The sequence below is a fragment of the Clarias gariepinus genome, chromosome 15, assembly GCF_024256425.1.
Source record: "Clarias gariepinus isolate MV-2021 ecotype Netherlands chromosome 15, CGAR_prim_01v2, whole genome shotgun sequence".
NCBI lineage: Eukaryota > Metazoa > Chordata > Actinopteri > Siluriformes > Clariidae > Clarias > Clarias gariepinus.
In genome coordinates, this window is record NC_071114.1 from 2,902,639 (window position 1) to 2,925,243 (window position 22,605).

The 22,605-nt window shown below is 41.5% G+C and overlaps 1 protein-coding gene across 3 annotated transcripts in view; it reads right to left on the minus strand.

Moving 5' to 3' along the window:
• LOC128543324 (protein kinase C-binding protein NELL1-like) overlaps positions 1-22,605 on the minus strand; it is a 209,475-nt gene that overhangs the window by 97,290 nt on the left and 89,580 nt on the right. For all 3 annotated transcript variants that reach the window (XM_053513714.1, XM_053513713.1, XM_053513715.1), the window contains 6 exons: positions 17,845-17,927; positions 14,372-14,506; positions 12,530-12,632; positions 11,268-11,341; positions 10,794-10,893; positions 8,465-8,593 (listed from right to left, as the gene is read on the minus strand). In XM_053513714.1, coding sequence (XP_053369689.1) covers positions 8,465-8,593; positions 10,794-10,893; positions 11,268-11,341; positions 12,530-12,632; positions 14,372-14,506; positions 17,845-17,927 — 624 coding nt within the window. The remainder of the gene's footprint in view (positions 1-8,464; positions 8,594-10,793; positions 10,894-11,267; positions 11,342-12,529; positions 12,633-14,371; positions 14,507-17,844; positions 17,928-22,605) is intronic.

Here is a 22,605-nt window from a genome sequence, read left to right on the forward strand (position 1 = left end):
AGGGTTAAATGGCAAATAAACGGAACGCTAGTGCACTATGTAGGGTGTACAATCCCTTGTTCCACACACTAAGTAGTGCCCTTGATCAGGGGTTAGAGAGGGATTTGGGATTCAGCCTCGTGTTGGACGCTAGTTAGCTTTGTAGCTCGGATTAGGCGCAAATAAAACAGAAAAAAGAGCGACTTAGAAGTGATTAGTGCAGAGACGACGTGTTGTTTAAGACGACATAACGTTATCATGTGTGTGTGTGTTCTTGTGCCTGTCTGTTATCAGCACACATTGATCATCCAATCAGATTACTCGGTCAGAATTAACTGTCGTTTAATATGATTTAAAATAATTTACATGTGATGCTTACAAAAAACACTGTTACAAAGCGCTGACACTTGAGACTCCTTCCATAAATATATACATATATTTAATAACCGTCTCCCAAAAAACAACCACCCTGTGAATGATGTGTGCTGTACATGTCCGTTCCTATGGAAAGTATTTAACCTTTCACATCAGTACTGTGGTATTAGTATACAAACCACATAATGGCGACGCTGTCCTGCTTCACAATGAGACAGATGAGCGCAGGGGAGAGGGAAGAGACGTTCCGGCAAAACAGCTGTGTGTGTGAAGAAGCATGTAGATCCTCGACACAAAGAGGAAAGAAGAAAGTGCGTATTTAAGGGTTGTTCTTGCTTCTCTAGTTCTCTTTCATTTCTCTCTAAGGGAAATAATACAGCGTCTCAGTCGTCTCGGACCGCAGCGAGCACACGGTCACGCTGCTTTATAAAACTATAAGATGATCAAAGGAGAGAGGATCGGGCTTACAGCAGACACACAGGATGTGTGACACACAGGGTGTGTGAGAGATGCTGCCACTGAAACTATGAGGACTGAACTGAACAGCAATGCAGGACTGGGACAATTGGACATGATGGTAGAGCGACTCTTCCTCTACAGTCACTCCTCCTCTATAGTTCTTGACTAAGGAGGGGTCGGACATCCACAGAATGTTTACGGAGACGACACCACAGACCACACCGCAGATGTGCACGGATGGATGGAGAAGTGTAAACCAGCACAAAGACAAACCACACACTGGGAGACCATCAACTGCGACACAGAGGATTTCAAAGCAGATTGGAGCGTTGAGTTTAACAATGACGTGAATCCATGAAGACTTGGTTCAGGAGTACACTTAGAGTGTAGGGGACGAGTTACTCCACCAACATGTCCAGTTTAAAGCACTCAGTCCACTTTCGTATCACTTTCAGTACAGCCCTTGTCCAATCCTGCCTTCATGTCTTGTGCACACTGCGGATTGCGTTGTACGTCATAGAGGACGGGATGTGTTCCTTACCCCTAACGCATCGTCTAAGATCAGCAACGCCTCAGCTCGGAAAACACCAGAGGAATTACAGGCTTAAGTGCAATTAAAACACCTGACATTACACACTGCTTGGTATTTTATAAAACACTAATGTTTTGTGTGTCTGTGTGTGTGTGTGTGTGTGTGTGTGTGTGTGTGTGTGTGTATACTTTTATTTGCTGTGTTTAGCTGCAAAAGATGTGATGTGGATTTATCAAACAGAAGACAAACACAGTCCTGTTTATCTTTTGATCAATAGTGCGATCTCTCTCTCTCTCTCTCTGTGTCTCTCTTTCTCTCTCTCTCTCTGTGTCTCTCTCTCTCTCTCTCTCTCTCTCTCTCTCTCTCTGTGTCTCAGTAATGCTTTTAGTACAGACTCGGAGCTGTGTGCTGTGGCCTGCACTTCAGCTGTCCTGATAAGAAAAGTCTTTAACTTTCTGCCAATCAAGTCTCCACACAGGTCTGGCACGGCGCTAAAAAGTGGATTATTTGTAAAACACGGAGCTTTTATGCTGCTGTGTCCTTGTGTGCACAAAAGTCCTGCCAAGGACACCAACAGACTGAATAAGATCATTAGCACTCAGCAGAAATACTCCTCCATCTGCTCGGCTGCTTTACTCACAGGTTTGCTCAGGTACCACTGTGTAAAGGTACATCTCTACATCTGATTCCCTGTATTTATCTAACAAGTTCATCTCCATTCTGAGTTCAATCAAATTCTTGTACAAAAAAATGTAGCTTTCTGTTATTTCCCTATTTTTAGGATTTTATCGCTGCTGTTTTAAAAATTCTCATTAAAGCATGAAGAATCAATAGCTCATTCGTTTTCCTCCTGGATTCACATGGTTCTGGGTTCTGGGTCCCCCCACCCCCCGCCATCCCGTTAGTTTATTTAAAGTGCGGTGCTTGTGCTCTAGTCACACGTCCAGACCCTCTGCTGTTTCTGTTGTCTCGAGTGTCATCACGCATGTCGCTGATCTCAGACACTGATAACACAGAGGCCTAGTTTAACTCTGTCTGCGTGAGATGTGACATCCTGTATAGGTACGAGTACCCTCCGCTCCCGTTTGCGTCAGCTCTTTGCTCTGTGCCCTGTACTGATTGGTGCCACGGTTCTCCGTGTTCTTCATGTGTGCTCTGCCCTCAGCATCACGCTGTTTAAACAGCACAAGCCATGCTGATGTGATTAAAGCTCCAGCTTTAGACCTTACTGACCTTTCGGTGCTTTCTGTCGCTTTTTTAATGCGATCAATAGAAGGCAAAGCGAGTGCGTTTACAGGACTGTATGCTGCATGTGTGTATCAGGGTGTGGGGAGTCTAAGTCTAAGACATGAGAGCTTTTCAATGGGTCTGTGTGTAATTATTTAGTGCCACATTCCCACTACCTCCCCTAAAGATAAGATGAACACATGAGAAACTTGTACAACATGGCAGGAAGGCGGTAGAAACCGGTAAGGGCACAGTATTGTCTTCCTTGACATTGAAATGGACATGTTTTAAAAGAACCCTGGTGAGGACGCGGTCGTAGCAAGACACAGAGGGAAATTAATAAGGACTCGGTAATGACGGCTCTGACCAGTTAACAGTGTAACCAGCACCTCTTCAGGACTTCACTACATACACGGCGCAGAAGGGAAAGACTGGATGGCGTTCTTCCAGAGTTGGCACTGGGATGTCACTGCTTTCACAGCGCCCTCTTCAGGCTTCATGCAGCATGTTATCAGGGCGTCTACTGTATGTCATGTTCAGAAGGTTTAGTATAAATAGTGAATCCATGATGAAAAGTGCTGAGCGTGTTGTGGTATTCCAACGCAGTGACTGCAGAGAGCTCTCGTGTCTGATCGGACATAATCAGAATTCTGTGACAGGAAATTACTGACAACATGATGGACGCATTGAGGACTTGAAAGGGAAGTGGCAAGAAAGTAGTATGAACTTGATTAATGCAAATGCAACTTTTATCCATTCTGCTCAGGTTCCCTCTGCATTCTTTTTTCTGGATGCAGTGGGATCTCCATGGCCTTCGTCGCAGTGTGACAGGCCTTAGTTAGCTTGAATAATGTAAGAGATTTCAAATCAATATCCTTCAAACAAGAGCACAGTGAGAGCAGAAACAACAATAAGGACATGTCTGGGTTTTTTTCTTCTTTAATTTAGATGCTTTGTCATATGGCCTTCTTTCAAGTGTTCGAAGATGTTACGAGCTTCAGCAGATGTGTTACTTATTTCTCTACGGGAACAGGAAATAATAGTTAAGCTTTAATGGGAACCAGCATCATGTATTTTAGGGGACGTTTCACTCATCTCCTGTCCCTGAACACATTCTCCTCCTTCTTTTCCTGAACGTGTGTTAATTATCCGTAAATATCACCTCCTGTACCAGTACCTCCTTACACCATGCCTATACTGTATGTTTTTTTTCTCCTCTGGTCCTCAACTCCACTCCACCTCTACCAACCTGCACTACTCACCATACATTTAGAAGAAACTTTAAGCCCCTGTAGTTAATTTAACTCTCTTCTCCTAAATGCACATGCCTTGTTTTTCTGATTTGCCTGTCGCTTGCACCTTCTGCACCGCTCGCTCCACACCTTGCACTCAGTCTGCCCTCGTAACACCAAGCAAGTCAGTCTTCAGTCATCAAGATGAGTAGGAGCACATGCATGCATTCGAGCTGAAAAAGTGGTTATGCACCAGGCACCAATACCTGGTTAGTGGTTGGGTTCCTTCCATGTCAACCTGTCTGATTTCATGAAGACATGACGTTCTTGCAGTCACCCAGAATTGACAAGTTTTTCCCATCTCACATGGATCCATCACATCCTTTTTCCCCACTCGATTGGGAAGCTTTACTTCTACACCTCATATCCTTAATACCGGAGTCCCTCTGAGGTCTGGTGTTGGTCCAGTCAAGTTCTTCCTCTATAACAACAGTTTCTCTAATCTTAAACTTTTCTTTTTATCTATCAACCCATCATGCATAGTGTCCACTGTACAAGCCTCTGGAGACAGTGTTATGGTCTGGGGTTGATCAGTTACTCAGGTCTAGACTCAGTAACGTTATGGGGCAATAAAATGAAGTCAGCTGACCACCTGAATGTACTGAATCACCAGAGGATCACATCAGTGGAGGTTTTTCTTCTTTCCTGATGGCACGCACCATATTTCAGGGCTCAGAGTGATTTTGGGAGCACGAGGAATCATTTACACACATGAACTGGACACCACAGTGTGTGTGTGTGTAATCAAAAAATGATCAATGAAATCTTGGAGAGTGTGACATTGTTTTTTGGCCGAGCAGCGTTATCAAGACACATTATGATCTTTTAATTTGCCAGAAAGCTGTGAAGTATCTTTTGGTCTTTTGTCCTGTCTATTTCAGTAACAGTGTTTTAGTTAATGTCTCGTTAATACAATAATCTTATTCAGTTCCAAAATTAGGCCCACCTGAACAGTCCCGCTGTGTGTCACAAGTCTGCTGAAATTAAACAGATTTTTAAACAGAAGTGCTTTAAGACTGCTGATACGCCACTAATGAAAGAACTTAATAAACACTTCACATGATCTCCATATCTTTTACACGTTTGAGTCCTCGAGTCTGTGTGCTCACCATAAAGGTTTTTCTTGGACGCCTCAGTCTACCTGCACCTGAAAATCTCCTGGGTTTGGCGGTGATAAAAATGTCTGACAAATTCATTCCAGCTTGAACATTTCGGCGCAGTTGAGTTGTACAGTAGGTGCGCTCCTGCTGCCTGATCCTGACACGCCTGACTCCTCTTAACATCCAGACTGGCACGTCCCCGTGCTCGGGTTCTGCACGGAGCTCATGCACTTGTCACTGCTGCGCTTGTAACTACAGTTTTCCTTTTCGTTCTGCAGGAGATGGTCCGACATGAAACCTAAACCTAAGTCAGTTTGCTGCTGTGATCCTGAACACCGCCCCGTGCTCCTCCCAGCACTCACAACATGATTACACTTTATTACCTGCTTATAGACGTTATAGAAGAGTAATGATTTATAATCACACCCACAGGAGGTCTGCTTCTTCTAGACTTAAAACGTTCAAAACTATTTTTAAGAGCAATTTAATATATTCAGTGCTTTGCAAAAGTATTGACCCTCCCCACACACACTCTTCCACCATCACTTCTTCATATTGTGCTTCTAAAGCTCCAGACTTTCTTGTATTGTTTACATTTGACTCCCTGAAGGTCTCTCATGTCCACTCCAGTCCCTGTACCTGGGCAGTTTCAGATAAATGTGTTTGTTTGTTAAGCCACAAAGTGACCTCTGAATCATTCAAGCATAAAAAAGCATCTAAGTTAAGCCCTGACTCAGTGAGAAACCGGTGCAGATGATGAGAGATGATCAGGTGGTGATTAGTAACTGCTGATGCTGAATGCTGAGGGGTTGGAACAGACGAGAGGGGAAATGAGGTCGCTTCTGAGGCTGTTACATAAACAACCAGTTTTTAAATTGTGTCTTTAGACACTTTGGAGCCTGTCTGTCACAGTGCAACATGTGTTCCAATGTCTTTCTTTCACACACTTGAACTTGAAGGACAAGTGTGTAAAATATAGACAGAGGTATTTAATGACACAAAGGGTGTCCCCCTCCACCTCTGTGTGTGAAAATGACTTTAATGTGGTCTTTACAGCAGCGACACCAGCAGCAGCAAGGCCAAGCAAGTCTGTCATGATTTAAAAAACAAAACCCTGTTTAAACTCTGCAGGAACGCAGTTGGCAGAGCTGTTTTTTGCCCTCCTGGGGGAATTGCTCTGAATAAAGCACCAACGTTTTAAACAGAATAAAGTAGTTAATTTTTCACACTAGCAATAAAACTCACAGTAGCAATAGAAAAGTCTTCTCATCCGGCCGGATCATGTGAGTCTTAAACGCGTGTGTGTGTGTGTGTGTGTGTGTGTGTATCTGTAGTGGTGCTAAGGTGCCTACAGCCTGCAGGGGCACTAATGAGCAGTATCTGATTCAAGATGAGACAACGTGATAACACTCAGATAATAAGATAAAAGAAAAAAAGAGCAAAAGCAGTATTTTAATGGGGCTGTATATGATAAAATCACACTGCGTGATGAAATGATGTCTGGCGTGATTTTTACACTGTAAATGCACACTTACACACATGGATGCAGCATGCTGTGGAGTACGTACGCCCGAGCTGCTGCGTTTCTTAGTGACATGTTTAATATTTGACATGAAGAAGAAGTTACTGAGCTTTGTAATAACAAGCCCTCTGTTTGGAGAAAGCATCCCGGCTTCGGTCTCTCTCGCAGTGCTCTGTGGCTCGAGCCGAGACACGTCAGGCTACAGTCCTATCGGGCTAAATTCATTTTACTGGCTGAGAATGTCACGCTCATACACCATCTAAAGCGGCATCAGAGCCTCCTGAGCTGCTTTTTTTTTTATAAACATTATTTTCTCCACCTCCATAAACCCAGCAAGCATGACTCGGTTACGCTTCAGCAATCAACGTATAAACATCATTTTCAGAGATGCACAGAGCTCAGAGAGGCTAATGTCCAAAATAAATACAAGCCTGAAATGCACTTTAAACTGTATATGGCACCACCAGACCAAGAGCGCTTTCACTGATAACATTCACCTGCGTTCAGACTCCAATAACCATCACATATACCACATAAATATATAAACTCCAGTCTGCTCGGGAGCACAAAGATTAGACTTTGGAAAAAGATCATGTGACCTGAGGACCTGATTTCTGAAATATTAACTAATGTAAATGAGCGCCTGTATAAAAAACACTGTTGTAAACAGAATGTATGTATTTATTCAGAATGTATGATGTAATATCAATTACATCACTTTATGATAAAGATAAATACATAAATGAAATCCTTTTAAAACGCTTGTGTCAGATGTGTGAGGTGTCAGTTAAACCAGACCTGGAGCTCCACAGTGGGCTAAACGCTCTCCGTCTGAGATCTTTCTCCCTGACTGAAGCTCACACCCACATGTGCATGAAGGACCTGATCGTTTAGCTGTATATAACCTATAACACGTATCAGTCACTCAGTCTGCAAGCTTACTGCATGTTTTAACCAGTGCTGAAAATGCATTAATAAAACGCTGATCCAAACTATTTAAATGTTCATGATGCTTTAAATTTTTGCACTGTACCTCTGCACCCCTACCTGCACCACCGCATTAACACTAACCCTGACACTATAAGGGAAACTCTTCCCTTCATAATATGTCTTATTACATTTTGTTACTTCAAAAGGATCCAGAAGCACTTCAAAGGGTTTTCTGAGTCATCAAACCAGAGCCACAGCTTTGTGATTTTTAAAGCCGGTATATATTTACTGTGTGTTTATTAGAGAAAAAAATTGTATCGTCATTCTTTGGGTATCAATTCATGGATCGTCACACACTGGCCCCAAAATCAACAAATTTATAAATGTGTGTATGTTTGCATTTGAGTTGGTAAAATGTTGCTTTAATTGTTTAATAATCCTGCAGGTGGTGCACTCTGAACTATTCACACAGCACAGCACCGTGAAGTAGGTTTTAAAATCATTTGCTATACTGTATTTGTCCTGTAGGATTGTGAAAAATCTGAATAATATATATATATAATTCAGATTTTTATCAATATTTATTTATTTATTTATTCTGTAGATTAGTTTTAAATTGCAAGAGTGGGAATTAAACATCTATTCTACTGCACTGGAAGCCAATGAATCATTTTTTGAGCTAAAAACTAATAATTATAATAGAATATGGAAACATGGAATTATGGTTCAGAGAAGCATGTCAGCAAACATCAGATAAGGTTTCATTTTAACTCAATAAAAAAAGGAAGATCTAATTGCAGCATCTTTGCAGTGTTATTACCAACCACTGTTCTCCACCGGAAGGCTCTGACCCCAATGTAACTTAACCACAACACTGAAATACTTCTGTTAATCATTCTCAGTGGTCAAATATGAGGGAAAAAAAGATCATTTTTAAGGGAATTGCATGTTTTATTCAGAGACACCTGCCATTCCCAGCAGCTCCTGTACGTCCCTTGCAAAATAAAACACACACGTGAAAAAAAAAAAAAAAAAAAACCTGCTTTACCTTCACAGTAGGTTGAATCTCCGTGTATAGGCGTGTAGCCGCTCCTGCATTCACACTCCGCTTTGTTATTCCGGTTTTTACAAACAGAGTTTTCTCCACAGAGAACACCCTCTGCGCAGAAATCATGACCTTCAACAGAAGAAAAATAGAGGATTTCATTTATTTACACCGAAAATAGATAGATACAGTAGATAGAGAGCGAGAGAGAGAGAGAGCGAGAGAGCGAGAGATAGAGAGAGAGAGAGTACTTTATTAATCCCAAAGAGAATATATAACACACGGCAGCTGGTTCACAAATTATACAAACAAGATGTGGAAGATGTGGGCTAGGGTAAAATTTTAATCACTACAAAAAAAAAGATAATTTGCAGGAGAGAATAATAATAAAGACCTACAGCGGTGGCCAAAAGTATTAGGACAACATGCCATGTATAACAGTTCTCCCTGTGCATTAAACAGGTGATGTCACCCATTAGTTGTAGCCTGTTTTGCTGAAGAGTTGTGCTAATTAACTGAAAAGGTGGCCATGTGACAATGGTCTTCAGCTTCCGGAGTCATGGCCTGGGTCATCTCCAGACCTAAACCCTGGAGAAACCTGCTGAATGGTGGTGAAGAAGAGAGGAGCAGGAAGGAAACCAGCTTCTGTACATGACCATCAGGAAACAACCCATTAGACCCAACAACCCATTACTGTACAATAATACGGACAGTCACCTACCTTCAAATTAGTTTGTAAGTCGGATTTGTTCTTAAGTCCGACAAAGTGAATCTTATACACCTTTGACACAAATATACATTGTAAAGTGTACAAATCCACTCGACTAAATCTGTCACCTTCCCCCGCACTGCCATCATGTGAAACGAAAACAGTAATCACACCTTCGGAAATGAATCTCTGAGCATTTTAAATCGCGAGGGGAATCTCAGACGCCATTTTGTCTCAGAGCTGTTTTCAACTGTATTGGACTGTGTAACTCTGTGTTTTGTTGAGGATTTTCTGAAATTAGGATTATTCCCCATCAGGACAGCTTCACAGGACAGACATTTTCCATCATTGTGCTCCCGGACTGATTCACCAAAACCGGTGAGGCTGACTTACTTCTCCCGCACACACACACACACACACACACATACAATATCAACACACGGAAAATATTGTATATAATTGTATATATATTGGTATCTGGTGCACTGCATTTTTTGTAAAATATATATTATTGTATATTATATACTATATTACAGTATGTTTATATAGTACATTGTCTATAATCATTAGAGATGATTGTGTGTGTGAAGTTTGAGATTTTCTTCTTTCTGCTGAATGTTGTACAATCACACATTAAAGCTGATTATTTTCTAACGTAAGGTAACAGAACTTAAAGTCTCTCTGGAGTTTGTGACGCTGCTGCTTTAGATCCACGACTACGTGAACATTCTACGACTCTGACAGCGGCTTGTCATGTTTTGATTGATTTATGGGCCGAGTGCAGTCAGACTGACAGGGCCGTGACAGCCCGGGTGGGGTGAACGTCAATCTAGCTAAAATAAATGTAAAAAAAAAAAAGCATCCTGTTCCTTTATGGCAGTGACACCGTGCTTATGTTCTTATACGTCTCACATCAGGAGGTCCGCTGCTTCATATACAGTATATAAATAACTTAAAGAGTTATCGATGAAGTCGAAACAGTCCCTCTTTCAACCTCGTACATGTCAGAGCACAGGTGTAGAGCGACGTCCTGATGTGTTTAATTTAATAGGTAATGAATATGAGACTCAAATTAGCCCGTGAAAACGATACGACTCTTTATAGCAGCTGTTATTCAGACGCGCCCACCCACGCAGCGCTCATTTCACTGGGAGTAATAATCATCTCTTATCTTCTATACCTCCACTGCACTATGGCTCAGTTCCAGGCCGTTTCAGTGAACAGTATTTATAGGTTTCTTAAAATCGAGGTGCAGATTCAGACTGAAACTAACAGCGCCATTAAGCGGGCACTGGGAAAGCGTTCGAACGCGCAGGAGTACGCAACCTTACACACTGGGTTTATATTCTATTGTCGCATGGGTTTATCTGTGCTGATGCTGCAGAAATGTACAAATTATTCCCAGCATGCACACACACAGACACACACACACACACAAAACAATCTCAGAGAAGCAGATTAACAAAGTCAATTTGTTCTGCATCACACTGTGAGATTAGATGAACGATCCACAGGGAAAAAGAGAAAGCGTTCTCCAAGCGCGGCGTGACAGAATGAAAAAGAGCTTCGGCCCGTCACAGAGCACGCGTGTTTAACAAATATAATAATAAAAAAATAAATCACCTCTGCAGACGTTGCAGCATCTGTGCTCCGGCAAAATCTGCTCGCTTATCGAGCAGTTGAGGCTCGGGCAGCTTTCATTGACTGACGCCATCACACCGTTCTAGAGAGAAAAGAGAGAGAGAGAGAGAGAGAGAGAGAGAGAGAGAGAGAGAGAGAGAGGACAGAAAGAAACGAATAAACAAACGTGTTAAATGGAACGTGTAGGTAACACTACTAATTGCTGGATTGAAGAAATAAATGTAGAAAAAAGGCATAACAGGTTAGGGTAAATACATTGGGAAGGTACAATACTGTGCAAAAGTCTTGACCCCCCCTGCCTTTTTTTCTTTGAACATGCCACTATATTTCCTCTTTTCTCCTTTATTTCGCAGGTTTAATATGATTGTATTATTAATTCATGAGCATCAGTCTTTACTTAGTGCTAAGAGAGTGGTGTAGAGATAACCCTATGTTGGAGTGCTCTATTTTACTGACCTGACACTCCTTACAGCTCTGGAGGAAAACGCGCTGGCCTTCTGAAAGTGTTCGGCCCAGGTAGATACATTTAGCTGCAAAAAAATAAAGGGTTTGCATTGAACAGCACTGCAAGACTAAAAAAAAGATCCAAAACAATGATGGACATCAAAAAATGACTGTATAACTTAATGAATAGACTCAATTCCATTACTTATGGCTCAGGGCACACAGGCAGCAATCTGCTGGACAGCAAGACGCAGATCTGAGGGTAATCCGAAAGCTGTTTTGTGCTAGAATGACCTTTAAAAAAGCTTATTATAACAAGGCTGACCAAATTCATCAAACGGACCTCATTGGAATTTTCATTCCTGAATTAATGTCCCGTACATTCATCACACCGAGGCATTTCTGATTCACACTGCACGGTACTTTTACATCGGGGCAGCCGCACTCATCAATAACAATACGCTTCCTTCCTCTAATTAACGGCCCTGCTTAGGCGGTAAGGAATGACTTCGTACTGCAGGTGGAGATGAACCCCAGTCATTAAAGGAAAAGGATGAAATCTCGCTTTAAAAGAAAAGTCCATGTGAAATATTCGTTTTAAACAAACTGAAAAGTGAGTTCCTGTTCAATAAGATTAAACACAAGGTTCCATTAACTAACAGTAGACAGCAGCAACAAACCATGAAGGTCTTCTAGGAAAGTTCAAAGTCATGAACATATTCGAGTAATCTGATTCTTCTGAATCGTTCCACGAGTGCTGATAATAGACAATAACAGCACTGTGAGGTGTAACTCTGTGTATGAGTGGGCGTGTCCCAGGTGTTGTCCAGTGGTTAATGACGCTAACTGTGTGTCTCAGCGTGGGTGAGAGTAGGTCTGTACGGTCCGCAGTACTGAGGAGAGAGCAGCTGTCTGACTAAACCCACATTCACACCCAGTCACAGAAGCACTTTCAGTAAGAACACACATCTGATAACGTCATGGCGTCTTAAACAACACGCCGTCTCTGCACTCATCACTTCTAAGTCGCTCTTTATTTAGTTTTATTTACAGTTACAAAGCTAACTAGTGTCTAACACGAGGCTGAATCCCAGATCCCTCTCTAACCCCTGATCAAGGGCACTACTTGGAGTGTGGAACAAGGGACTGTACACTCTACACAGTGCACTAGCTTTTTATTCAACACTATTTGGGAAACAGAAATCGGTCACTGAAACTGAGGTGGGGTGATGGGGTGAGAAGGGAGAAGAGGAATCATGCATAAACAAACTCACATCTGCATTTCTTACAGCACGTTCCTTCCACGTGAACAGGTAAAGAGTCCTCTGAACAGTTCACAGGGGGGCAGAATATTCTCCGACACTCAACGGCGCCGCTCTGAAACGTGGACCACACCAGTTATTCACAGTGGACGCATCCTGCCGCTGCATTTGTCTCATCCTTTTTTTTGTGTCTCTTTCTAATGTACAAATTTTTTTTTTTTTACTTTCGTAATTTATTTTTCCAAAATGTTGATATTTTTATGCTGCAAAGCAAGATCAGTGAAATTACCATGTACAGTACAGTACGGTTCCTCACCTGTCTAGTTTAGGCATAATTTTTAAACATAAAGTGCAAAAGTACAAAACATTTCCCCCCTTGAAGTGCTGATCCTGGATTCGACAAATAATGTATTACCAAATGTATTTCTAAACCTGATTAGGGTTAATTAATCAATTTAAATAAGCATTTAAACATAACACTCTAAAGGAAAGTAATCAGCAGTGAAGATATTAACATAACATTTACTAATGAAGCTTGTACACGAGAAAAAGTCCTGAATTAATTTTAAAAGTTAATATTAAATTAAAAGGAGTGATTTAGATCAGATTTACTGTGTAGTGTTTAAAAGACTTCACTACAAAGAATTGTTTAAATTAAATTTCAGCATTCTTGAAATAACTCTTAGGTTTGTCTCACTCTCAGCACACATCAGTGTGTAAAGGGACGTTGTAACCAAACCCGGCCAAATCCCACGCAGAGATCGCGACCTCCCCTGGGACATGGAAACACCGAGTCCCCCTGAGACATGTCCTGTAGACGCCGTGTCTTTACGCTCCATTCAAGCTCATGTAATGTGTATCGTTTTGTGGTGTAATAGCGTCTGGACCATTCGAACAATCAGGATTCAAGACCCGAAAGAATCTCTGAATGGCCGAGACACTATTACCATGTGACATCGATTGTAATTCTCATCATGCCTCCGGCCCCGTCCTGTCATTGATATGTTTCTCAATTTAGTTAATTAGTCCTTGATTAGTCTGTCTCCTTATCCTTATCGAGTTTAGGGAGGGATGCTGCTGCGATATAGAACGCCGCTCCAGCACCCAGTTCCCCCTGCAGAGAGCTCTTTCTCAGAAGAGACACATCTTCAGTAAGCCGCCTCTCTCTCTCTCTCTCTCTCTCTCTCTCTCAGTGTCGCCGTTTGATTCTGTGGAACTCTGCCTGTTGGGCCTCTTGGCTACACCCACTCTCTCTGATGGTAGAAAGTCCCCCGCCAGCTGGTTTTATTATGCAGCATGAATCTTATCTAGTAGACCCACAGCCTGAGGCGGAAGAGCGAGTGGGATTTGTTCTCCCAGCAACACGGAGACACTGGGACACGAGTGGAGGCTGTCCAGACCCAAGCTCTCCTCTGCCAAACCATCTCCTCAGGCCAATTCCTAGTAGTATAAAACAGACCTACTGTATGGAAAGAACTCCAGGTAAAATACATCCATCCAGTTTGGCTCGGCAGAACTGGAAAAAAAAACATATCCTGGAGCAAAAGCTTTTTATACTGTGGAGATGTTCCAGGAAGTGATGCTTCTCAGGTAGTTCCTCACGCAGATGCAGCTGACGGCCTCGTTACAGGCACGTGTAGGAGAGCAGTGGAGATCAGCAGCTCCGAGTGAGACGTCTCTTGAGTGTTACTGGTCGAATGCGTTACCCCAGGAGTGAGTGATTATTAGGTGTTAGTAAGAGCACACAGTTGAAATAATATAAGTGATAAGTGGCATGCATGCAAACACTCCTGATTGCTAAACGCCACTATAATGTAAAATTCACATCTAATAACTGTAATTAGTTCTCCGTACCGTGCAGGCGCAGGTTCTGCAGTTTTCAGCTTCAGTCCAGAGCTCTTTATCCCGATACACCACATCGTTCACACTGCACGTCCTTTCACAGTGACAACTTTCCAACTGAGTCAGCCTCGATTCAGCATAGTTCAACTGCAACACACACACACACACACACACACACACACAAAGAGACAATGGACAATCACTCCTTAGCATTCCAGCTCTAAACAGAGACTACTTGTGATCCCTCTTGTTTACTTTTTACACCAGAAGTGAATAAAGATCTTATTAAATTCTGACTCCGAGGCCAGAACCTCACACACACACACACACACACACACTCTTTAGTTTAACTCCTCTTATGTTAATTCTGACAGCACCTGAAAGATTTTAGGCTTCGTCTCCGATTCATGAGCAGGTGTGTGTGCTGGCAGGTGTGTGTGTTGGCAGGTGTGTGTGCTGGCGGGTGTGTGTGTTGGCGGGTGGGGGTCCCAACATTACACTGCAGATGAAGCTTTTTAAAACTGAATTGAAATCATTCGTATTGAGTCTACACACACACATACCCAGTTCCTATAGTGTATTATAGACACATATTATAAACCTGCTGCACTTCACGCATTACTGCTCACGGAAAATCCACAAATCATGTGACACCTTTTATTTATTTATTTATTTATTTATTTTATTGTAAATTTTTTTGTTTTAAAACTTCAACGCTGATGTCCGAATTGTCTGGCGATGAGACGCCCGAGAGCAGCCTTTTAATTTCCAGAGATTCCTGCTGTGTAGAAAGCCTGAGATCAGAGCTCACTCTGTCAAAGTGTGTGTGTTTTTTTGTATCACTGGAGAGGTCTAACAGGAAGAACTATTCTCTGAGCTGCACTTTATTGCATTCCTGACCTCCATAAGGATGAAGGTTATGCGACTTGCAGAGATAATCCGGCTCTCAGTGCGCTGAGATATAAAGGTTTGACTGCTGAGTAGCAATCTTCTAACAAATGGTTAGATGGAGACGTCTCAGACACGTCCGTCATGCGGAGACCGGAGCATAAAAACGGGTCTTATGTAGTTCTGGTTGAGACTGGTTATAGCTGTGACGTCTCTGGCTCTGCACCAGTCGCTGTGGTGGTTACAGCTGTGTGAGACTTTCTGTGTGTCATTCTGACCCCCCAAAATATTTCAGTGAAAGGAACTTTTAATGCTTCAGCATACTGAGACATTTCGGACAATCCTATGCTCCCGACTTTGTGGGAACAGCTTGGGGACGGCTCCTTCCTGTTCCAACATGACTGCACACCAGTGCACACCAGGTCGATAAGGACATGGATGAGCGAGTCTGGTGTGGAAGAACTTATGAACTTAACACAATATAGTGTTCATACACACACACATACACACACACATACACACACACACATACACACTGTATACTCAAGAAGAAGCACATTAAGGTCATTGAGTGACCCAGCCAGTCTCCAGACCTTAAGCCGATAGAAACTTATGGAGAGAGAAACTTGCCAAGTTGCCAAGCGACAGACAAGAAACCTTAAGGATTTAGAGAAGGTCTGTGAAGAGGACTGGACCAGAGTCCCTCCTGTGACGTGTGTAATCCTGGTAACCAACTACTGTACAAGAAACATCTTACCTCTGTGCGTACCAGCAAGGGTTTCTCCACAAGTACTAAGTCATGTTTTGTTTGGGGTTCAAATGCTTATTTTCTTAATTTATATCCTTTGTAACGTGCTTTTCTGGATTTTTGTTGGATATTCTGTCTTTTTCCTTCCAAATAAACCTATGATGAAAAATATAGACCCTAATTTTCCTTGTAAGTGGGCAAACGTACAAAATCTGCAGGGCATCAACTAACTATTCATCCCACTGTAACTACAGTACATATAAAACTCTAATATTACAGGTCAATAGTCAACACTCTGTAATGTCAGTATATCTGTACAGTATACTTGTATTCTCATACAGCATGTGACTCTAACATCCATACACATCTAACATCTATAAGTTCCTCTGTTTTCCTCAAACACATGAATAAAGAACGTCGATTTCCTCCGCACTATTTACACCATGTGGTAAACTCTCACACTGTACATGAGACCAATTTATTCCCATATGTACCACTGAGTTTCACTGATTGTCCTTTCCATTCGATTATAGATTCCTGTATCTGCGAGATACACAGTGTAAGTGTGTGTACCGTCGTGTGAGCTTCAGCCGTCAGTGTAACTGTGGTTTGGTCATTTCGATACTCTAATACTGAACCGACCGTATATCTTATTTTTAATTTATATGAGGTGATAATATGCTGCAGTTCCGTTATAATCCTAAAGGTGGAGCACTCTAAACTAGCCACACGTTAGCGGGCAGCACAGCACCATGTGTAGTACCTGCTAATTATTTAAGCTCATTAAGTATACAGTAGTAACAACAACGAAAGAATGTATAACAAACAATTATCTAGTGGTTTGATAGACTTTTTGCCTCAAGAACTTAAATTTAGCCTCAGAATGTGGATCTCCTGCTCGATCCGCTCCTAACCCTAAACACTGCAAATTTAAAACGCAGCATGAGCTCATGTAGCACGGCGACTTCTCGATCAGCCAAAACCCGCTGAGAGTTTATCTTCTAGACATGTAATGTCCTCCAAAGTGGGCAGGAATGACGCCTGGCTGATTAAAATGGAGGATGGCATTGGATAATGTTTCTCATTTCAGGACCTTTTTCATGGGCCGATGCATTTTCGACAGCCAGGTGAGGAGCATCGTGCTGAGAGAAATCAGAAAGAGGACACTGAGACGCTCGACACAGCTGCGTGACTCTCTATACCACCTTCTGTAAGTCTGTGACGCAAGAGGGGGAAAAACCCATCGAGTGTGTGACAAAGAAAAGAAATACACTGGGGGGATTATTTTAAATAATAAATCAGTTAATTACTACTGAACGAGGGACTAAGCATGATGTTGGTTTAAAGTACATCATGCTGTCTGATGAATAATTCCCTTAATTCTGATGTCAAACCCGTGCCAAATCAAAATCGGATCGGACGATGCACTTGAAGAAGGAATGTCCATGTCTGATGATATCGTCACTTCAGAGGACTCACCTTAGAATCGTAACGTACGTCCAGCAGAACAAGACAGAAATCATCTCCTTAAATTCTCCCCTTTCTACGTCTGATATGTTTCAATCTAATGTATATATTTTATCTTGCAGCAGGTGTAAAGTGACTTGTCATACCCGGAAATAATGGTTCTTGGTGAGATGATGTTTAATACTGATACGGTGCAGCACGGTGTTCATCTTACAGATAGTATCGTGACATTATGGCCATGCATGACTGAGTGACTATAGCTCATGGCATTGGATCTGCTGCTGTTTGGCTGTAATGCATTTGTTGTAATAGAGAAAGAGAAAGAAAGAGTGAGAGAAAAAGAGAGAGAGAGAGGGAGAGAGAGAAGGACAGGGAGCCTCACCTTCAATGTCATTTTAGCCAAAAGCTCCTGCAGATCCATTATTCCCTGCACGAGGCTGAGAAAATCACTGCATGTCGGACATGCTTAATGAAGACACGGACGCAGAAGAAAGGAAAGAGAGAGAAAAGAGGAAAAGAGGAAAAGAATTAAGATTTGATAGAAACATTTAACAATAAGTTTAAATACATTATCATTAAACCAACCAAACCAACAGCTGTTTAGTCCCAACCGTGTGAGTTCTCATCACCTCTTACTTTCACACTTTTACTATTAAACACAGCTCTGGTTGTTTATTATTATGCAGTGAAAAGTCGTTGATCACGTTCAATCACGTCGGCATTTCTCCCCTGAAGTTGAGGATATTCAGTGCTGTCCGTACAGGGTTTAATAATGTTTTGAACAGTTTTGCTCAGGCAGATTATTATATATTTATGCACCTCTGCAATAGAGTCAAAAACTTTTCTAAAGCCCAAATAAAACCCGTCTGCTTTATATGTATAGGCCTGGGTCTCTGGTGTACAGTTTTGAGCTTTACACCTAATGAAGTGTAAAACAGGCAGTTATGTAAATGGATACTGAGCTGAAAGGGTGAAGGGAAGAGGTGGAGCAAAACGCTGGGCGCGACTCACTCATCAGAGACCAGTACTATTAGTACTTTTTTGCATCAGAATGACCTTTTGATGACTAGATGACCTTCATCATAGACACACACACACACACACACACACACCATTTATCACAGGATTAACACACTTTTATCTCTGCAGGACAAATATTAGTATAATAGGAGCGTGGCTATTAGAGATGAAGAAACCGCGATGCTTCTGTGTGTGAGTCACGTATCGCCACACTGACTCCAAAATCTATTTTTTAAAAACTATTACATTTATAATAGAGATGAAGCGGTCGATCGGTCAGTGAGCCGGACTGTCTGGTTTTCAGTGTGGCTGGTCGTGACGGGTGATCAGCTAATCAGACTCAGATATAAACCATTCTGTACCGAGCGCAGAAGCTCCCGAGTGGAGCAACAGAAACACATTTTACGGCGTTACATCATTTAAAATCACACGTTTTAAACACTTTCAATCTGCCTTTTTCTCCAAACTGTGAGAGGATTAGACTCAAACCCACTCATTACAAACCAGTGATTGAAAATCACGTGCGTCAGAACCCCCACGTGCCTCCCAGTTTGATTTTAAAGTTAATTTGTTTGGTTAAAATGCTGGACTCGTTTTTTTAGTACGAAATCTAATGAAACTAACGACATTTAATTAATTATTAAACTCTTTTTAAAGGTTTAAAATTGTAGCAAAATAGAGAAAATGTTTATTTCAAATCATAATATTTGTAAAATTGTGATACTTATGGAGTTGCATATTTTAATGGAGGTATCGTGATATCATCGTATCGGGAGGTGAGCGTTGATGGAGAAAATATCTATATTAATTACTCTCTATATTAATTACTTTCCGAGACGACGCCGTAGTGTAACGACAGTGAAGAGGAAATGAGAAATTTGAAAATATCAGGCAAAAAATTGTTGAAGTCTTTAAAGTCAGACAATTTGATAGATAATGTTAAAGAGATATTAGATAAAATATAATTATTTTAGATCAGCAATTAAAACATTTCAAAAGTCTTTTCAATCATTCCACTTATACTGCTCTCGAGCCATCAGTGTGTGTACTCGAGCCTTCACGCTTCCATTCACCTAGTGAAGCTCTTTTAAATTTAAATTTAAGCTGTACACTATACGAATAAAACTGAATTGATTTTTTAAAATAACACATTTTCTAATCACTGGCTTTGTGCTCAATTTATTAAAATAGCAGTTAAGAAACGTGTGCCCATGCAGCATAGATGCCGCTTGACCAGGTGGGCACACACACTCCCTCAGCCACAGAACACCTGGGGCACATTTACACATTTCAGCTCTTGGAAGATAAGGTGAGATACACAGTGAGAGCGCTCGCTACATAACTTCCTGTTTTGGATGTTCACATTAACCTGAGATAATCATGGGAACCTGAGAATCTGGACGTCTCAGTGTAGGACACGAGCATAGGAACCCTTACCCCCCACCCCACCCACCACTAATACACCAGAGTGGATCACCATCAAGGAGCTGACTGGGAAACTGGGCCACTGGTTTCTCATCCAATACAAAATACTCAAGTGCCTTAATGAGGTAACGTATGGACTGAAACTGCCCAACCACAGCTGTGTCTCCTCATGTCCCTCCTCCAGCTGGTCAGACCACGCCCCTGGCAAAAAGTACCACAGAATGACGGCCTTCTGATTCGATTAGATCAATCCTGGATCTCCAGACGCAAAGGTACAGTACTGTAAGTGTAATTGACAAACTGATTAGGGATCGAACGAAAGGTGTCGGGTTCGACTCCCACTGCTCCCTGTGGGTGGAGTTCTGTCAGGTCCGTGTCAGAGTCGGCATCAGAACAGCATACGGAGACGTCTGCAGCGGGCGCGGTCAACTGCAGTTCTCCAGCACACACACACACACACACACACACACACACACACACACACACACACACCCTATTTCAGACCATCTCACTCTGCTGCCTACTGCGTGGTCGATGCTCTAACACAATGTTCTGCCTCTCTGACTGGAGCTGCTTCACTCTTTAGTGGCTTTAGTGGTTCAGCCAAACGCTCACGCCTCACCACAGTCAGCGACTGAGTTAATATTCTAATCTTTAAAGCTGGAACACTAAGTGATGTGCTAACGTGTACCTGATTAGCAAATGGGTGATATATTGGACACAACTTAAATCGAGTGTCGGCTCCCTTGTGTCCTCCGTTACAGTAAATCTTTAATCTCAGGACACTTACAGTACAGTACCTGCTGTATCATCATGCTACAGTCCACTTAACCAGGAAACTCAGCCCAAACCATTTCTGAGGCTTATACTGTACGATACTGTACACCAGAGCTGTGTGGCTTCTGTTACAGGTGTAATACTGTAGATAAGTATTTTAGAGATCAAGTAAAAAAACAGCAAAAAAGCTGCAGCATGAATGCTAGTAAAGTACAGGTATGTGCCTGTGGCTCTCTGTACACCGTTACATGATGTGTATATGATGTGTATATGATGTGTATGTGATGTGTATGTGATGTGCCTGTGATGTGCCTGTGATGTGCCTGTGATGTGTATGTGATGTGATGTGCATGTGATGTGTATGTGATGTGTATGTGATGTGTATGTGATGTGTATATGATGTGTATGTGATGTGTATGTGATGTGTATGTGATGTGTATATGATGTGCCTGTGATGTGTATGTGATGTGATGTGTATGTGATGTGTATATGATGTGTGTGTGATGTGTATATGATGTGTATGTGATGTGCATGTGATGTGCATGTGATGTGTGTGTGATGTGTATATGATGTGTGTGTGATGTGTATATGATGTGTATATGATGTGTGTGTGATGTGTATGTGATGTGTATATGATGTGTATGTGATGTGTATATGATGTGTATGTGATGTGCATGTGATGTGCATGTGATGTGTGTGTGATGTGTATATGATGTGTGTGTGATGTGTATATGATGTGTATATGATGTGTATATGATGTGTATGTGATGTGCATGTGATGTGCATGTGATGTGTATGTGATGTGTGTATGTTATGTGTATATGATGTGTGTGTGATGTGTGTGTGATGTGTATGTGATGTGTGTATGTTATGTGTATATGATGTGTGTGTGATGTGTATATGATGTGTGTGTGATGTGTATGTGATGTGTGTATGTTATGTGTATATGATGTGTGTGTGATGTGTATATGATGTGTATGTGATGTGCATGTGATGTGTGTGTGATGTGTATGTGATGTGCATGTGATGTGTGTGTGATGTGTATGTGATGTGTATGTGATGTGTATATGATGTGTATATGATGTGTATGTGATGTGTATGTGATGTGTATATGATGTGTATGTGATGTGCATGTGATGTGTGTGTGATGTGTATGTGATGTGTATGTGATGTGTGTGTGATGTGTATATGATGTGTATATGATGTGTATGTGATGTGTATATGATGTGTATGTGATGTGCATGTGATGTGCATGTGATGTGCATGTGATGTGTATATGATGTGTATATGATGTGTATGTGATGTGTGTATGTGATGTGTGTATGTTATGTGTATATGATGTGTGTGTGATGTGTATATGATGTGTGTGTGATGTGTATGTGATGTGTGTATGTTATGTGTATATGATGTGTGTGTGATGTGTATATGATGTGTGTGTGATGTGTATGTGATGTGTGTATGTTATGTGTATATGATGTGTGTGTGATGTGTATATGATGTGTATATGATGTGTATATGATGTGTATGTGATGTGTATATGATGTGTATGTGATGTGTATGTGATGTGTATGTGATGTGTATATGATGTGTATATGATGTGTATGTGATGTGTATGTGATGTGTATGTGATGTGTGTGTGATGTGTATGTGATGTGTATGTGATGTGTATGTGATGTGTATATGATGTGTATGTGATGTGTATATGATGTTTATATGATGTGTATGTGATGTGTATGTGATGTGTATGTGATGTGTATGTGATGTGTATATGATGTTTATATGATGTGTATGTGATGTGTATGTGATGTGTATATGATGTTTATATGATGTGTGTGTGATGTGTATGTGATGTGTATATGATGTGTATGTGATGTGTATATGATGTGTATATGATGTGTATATGATGTGTGTGTGATGTGTA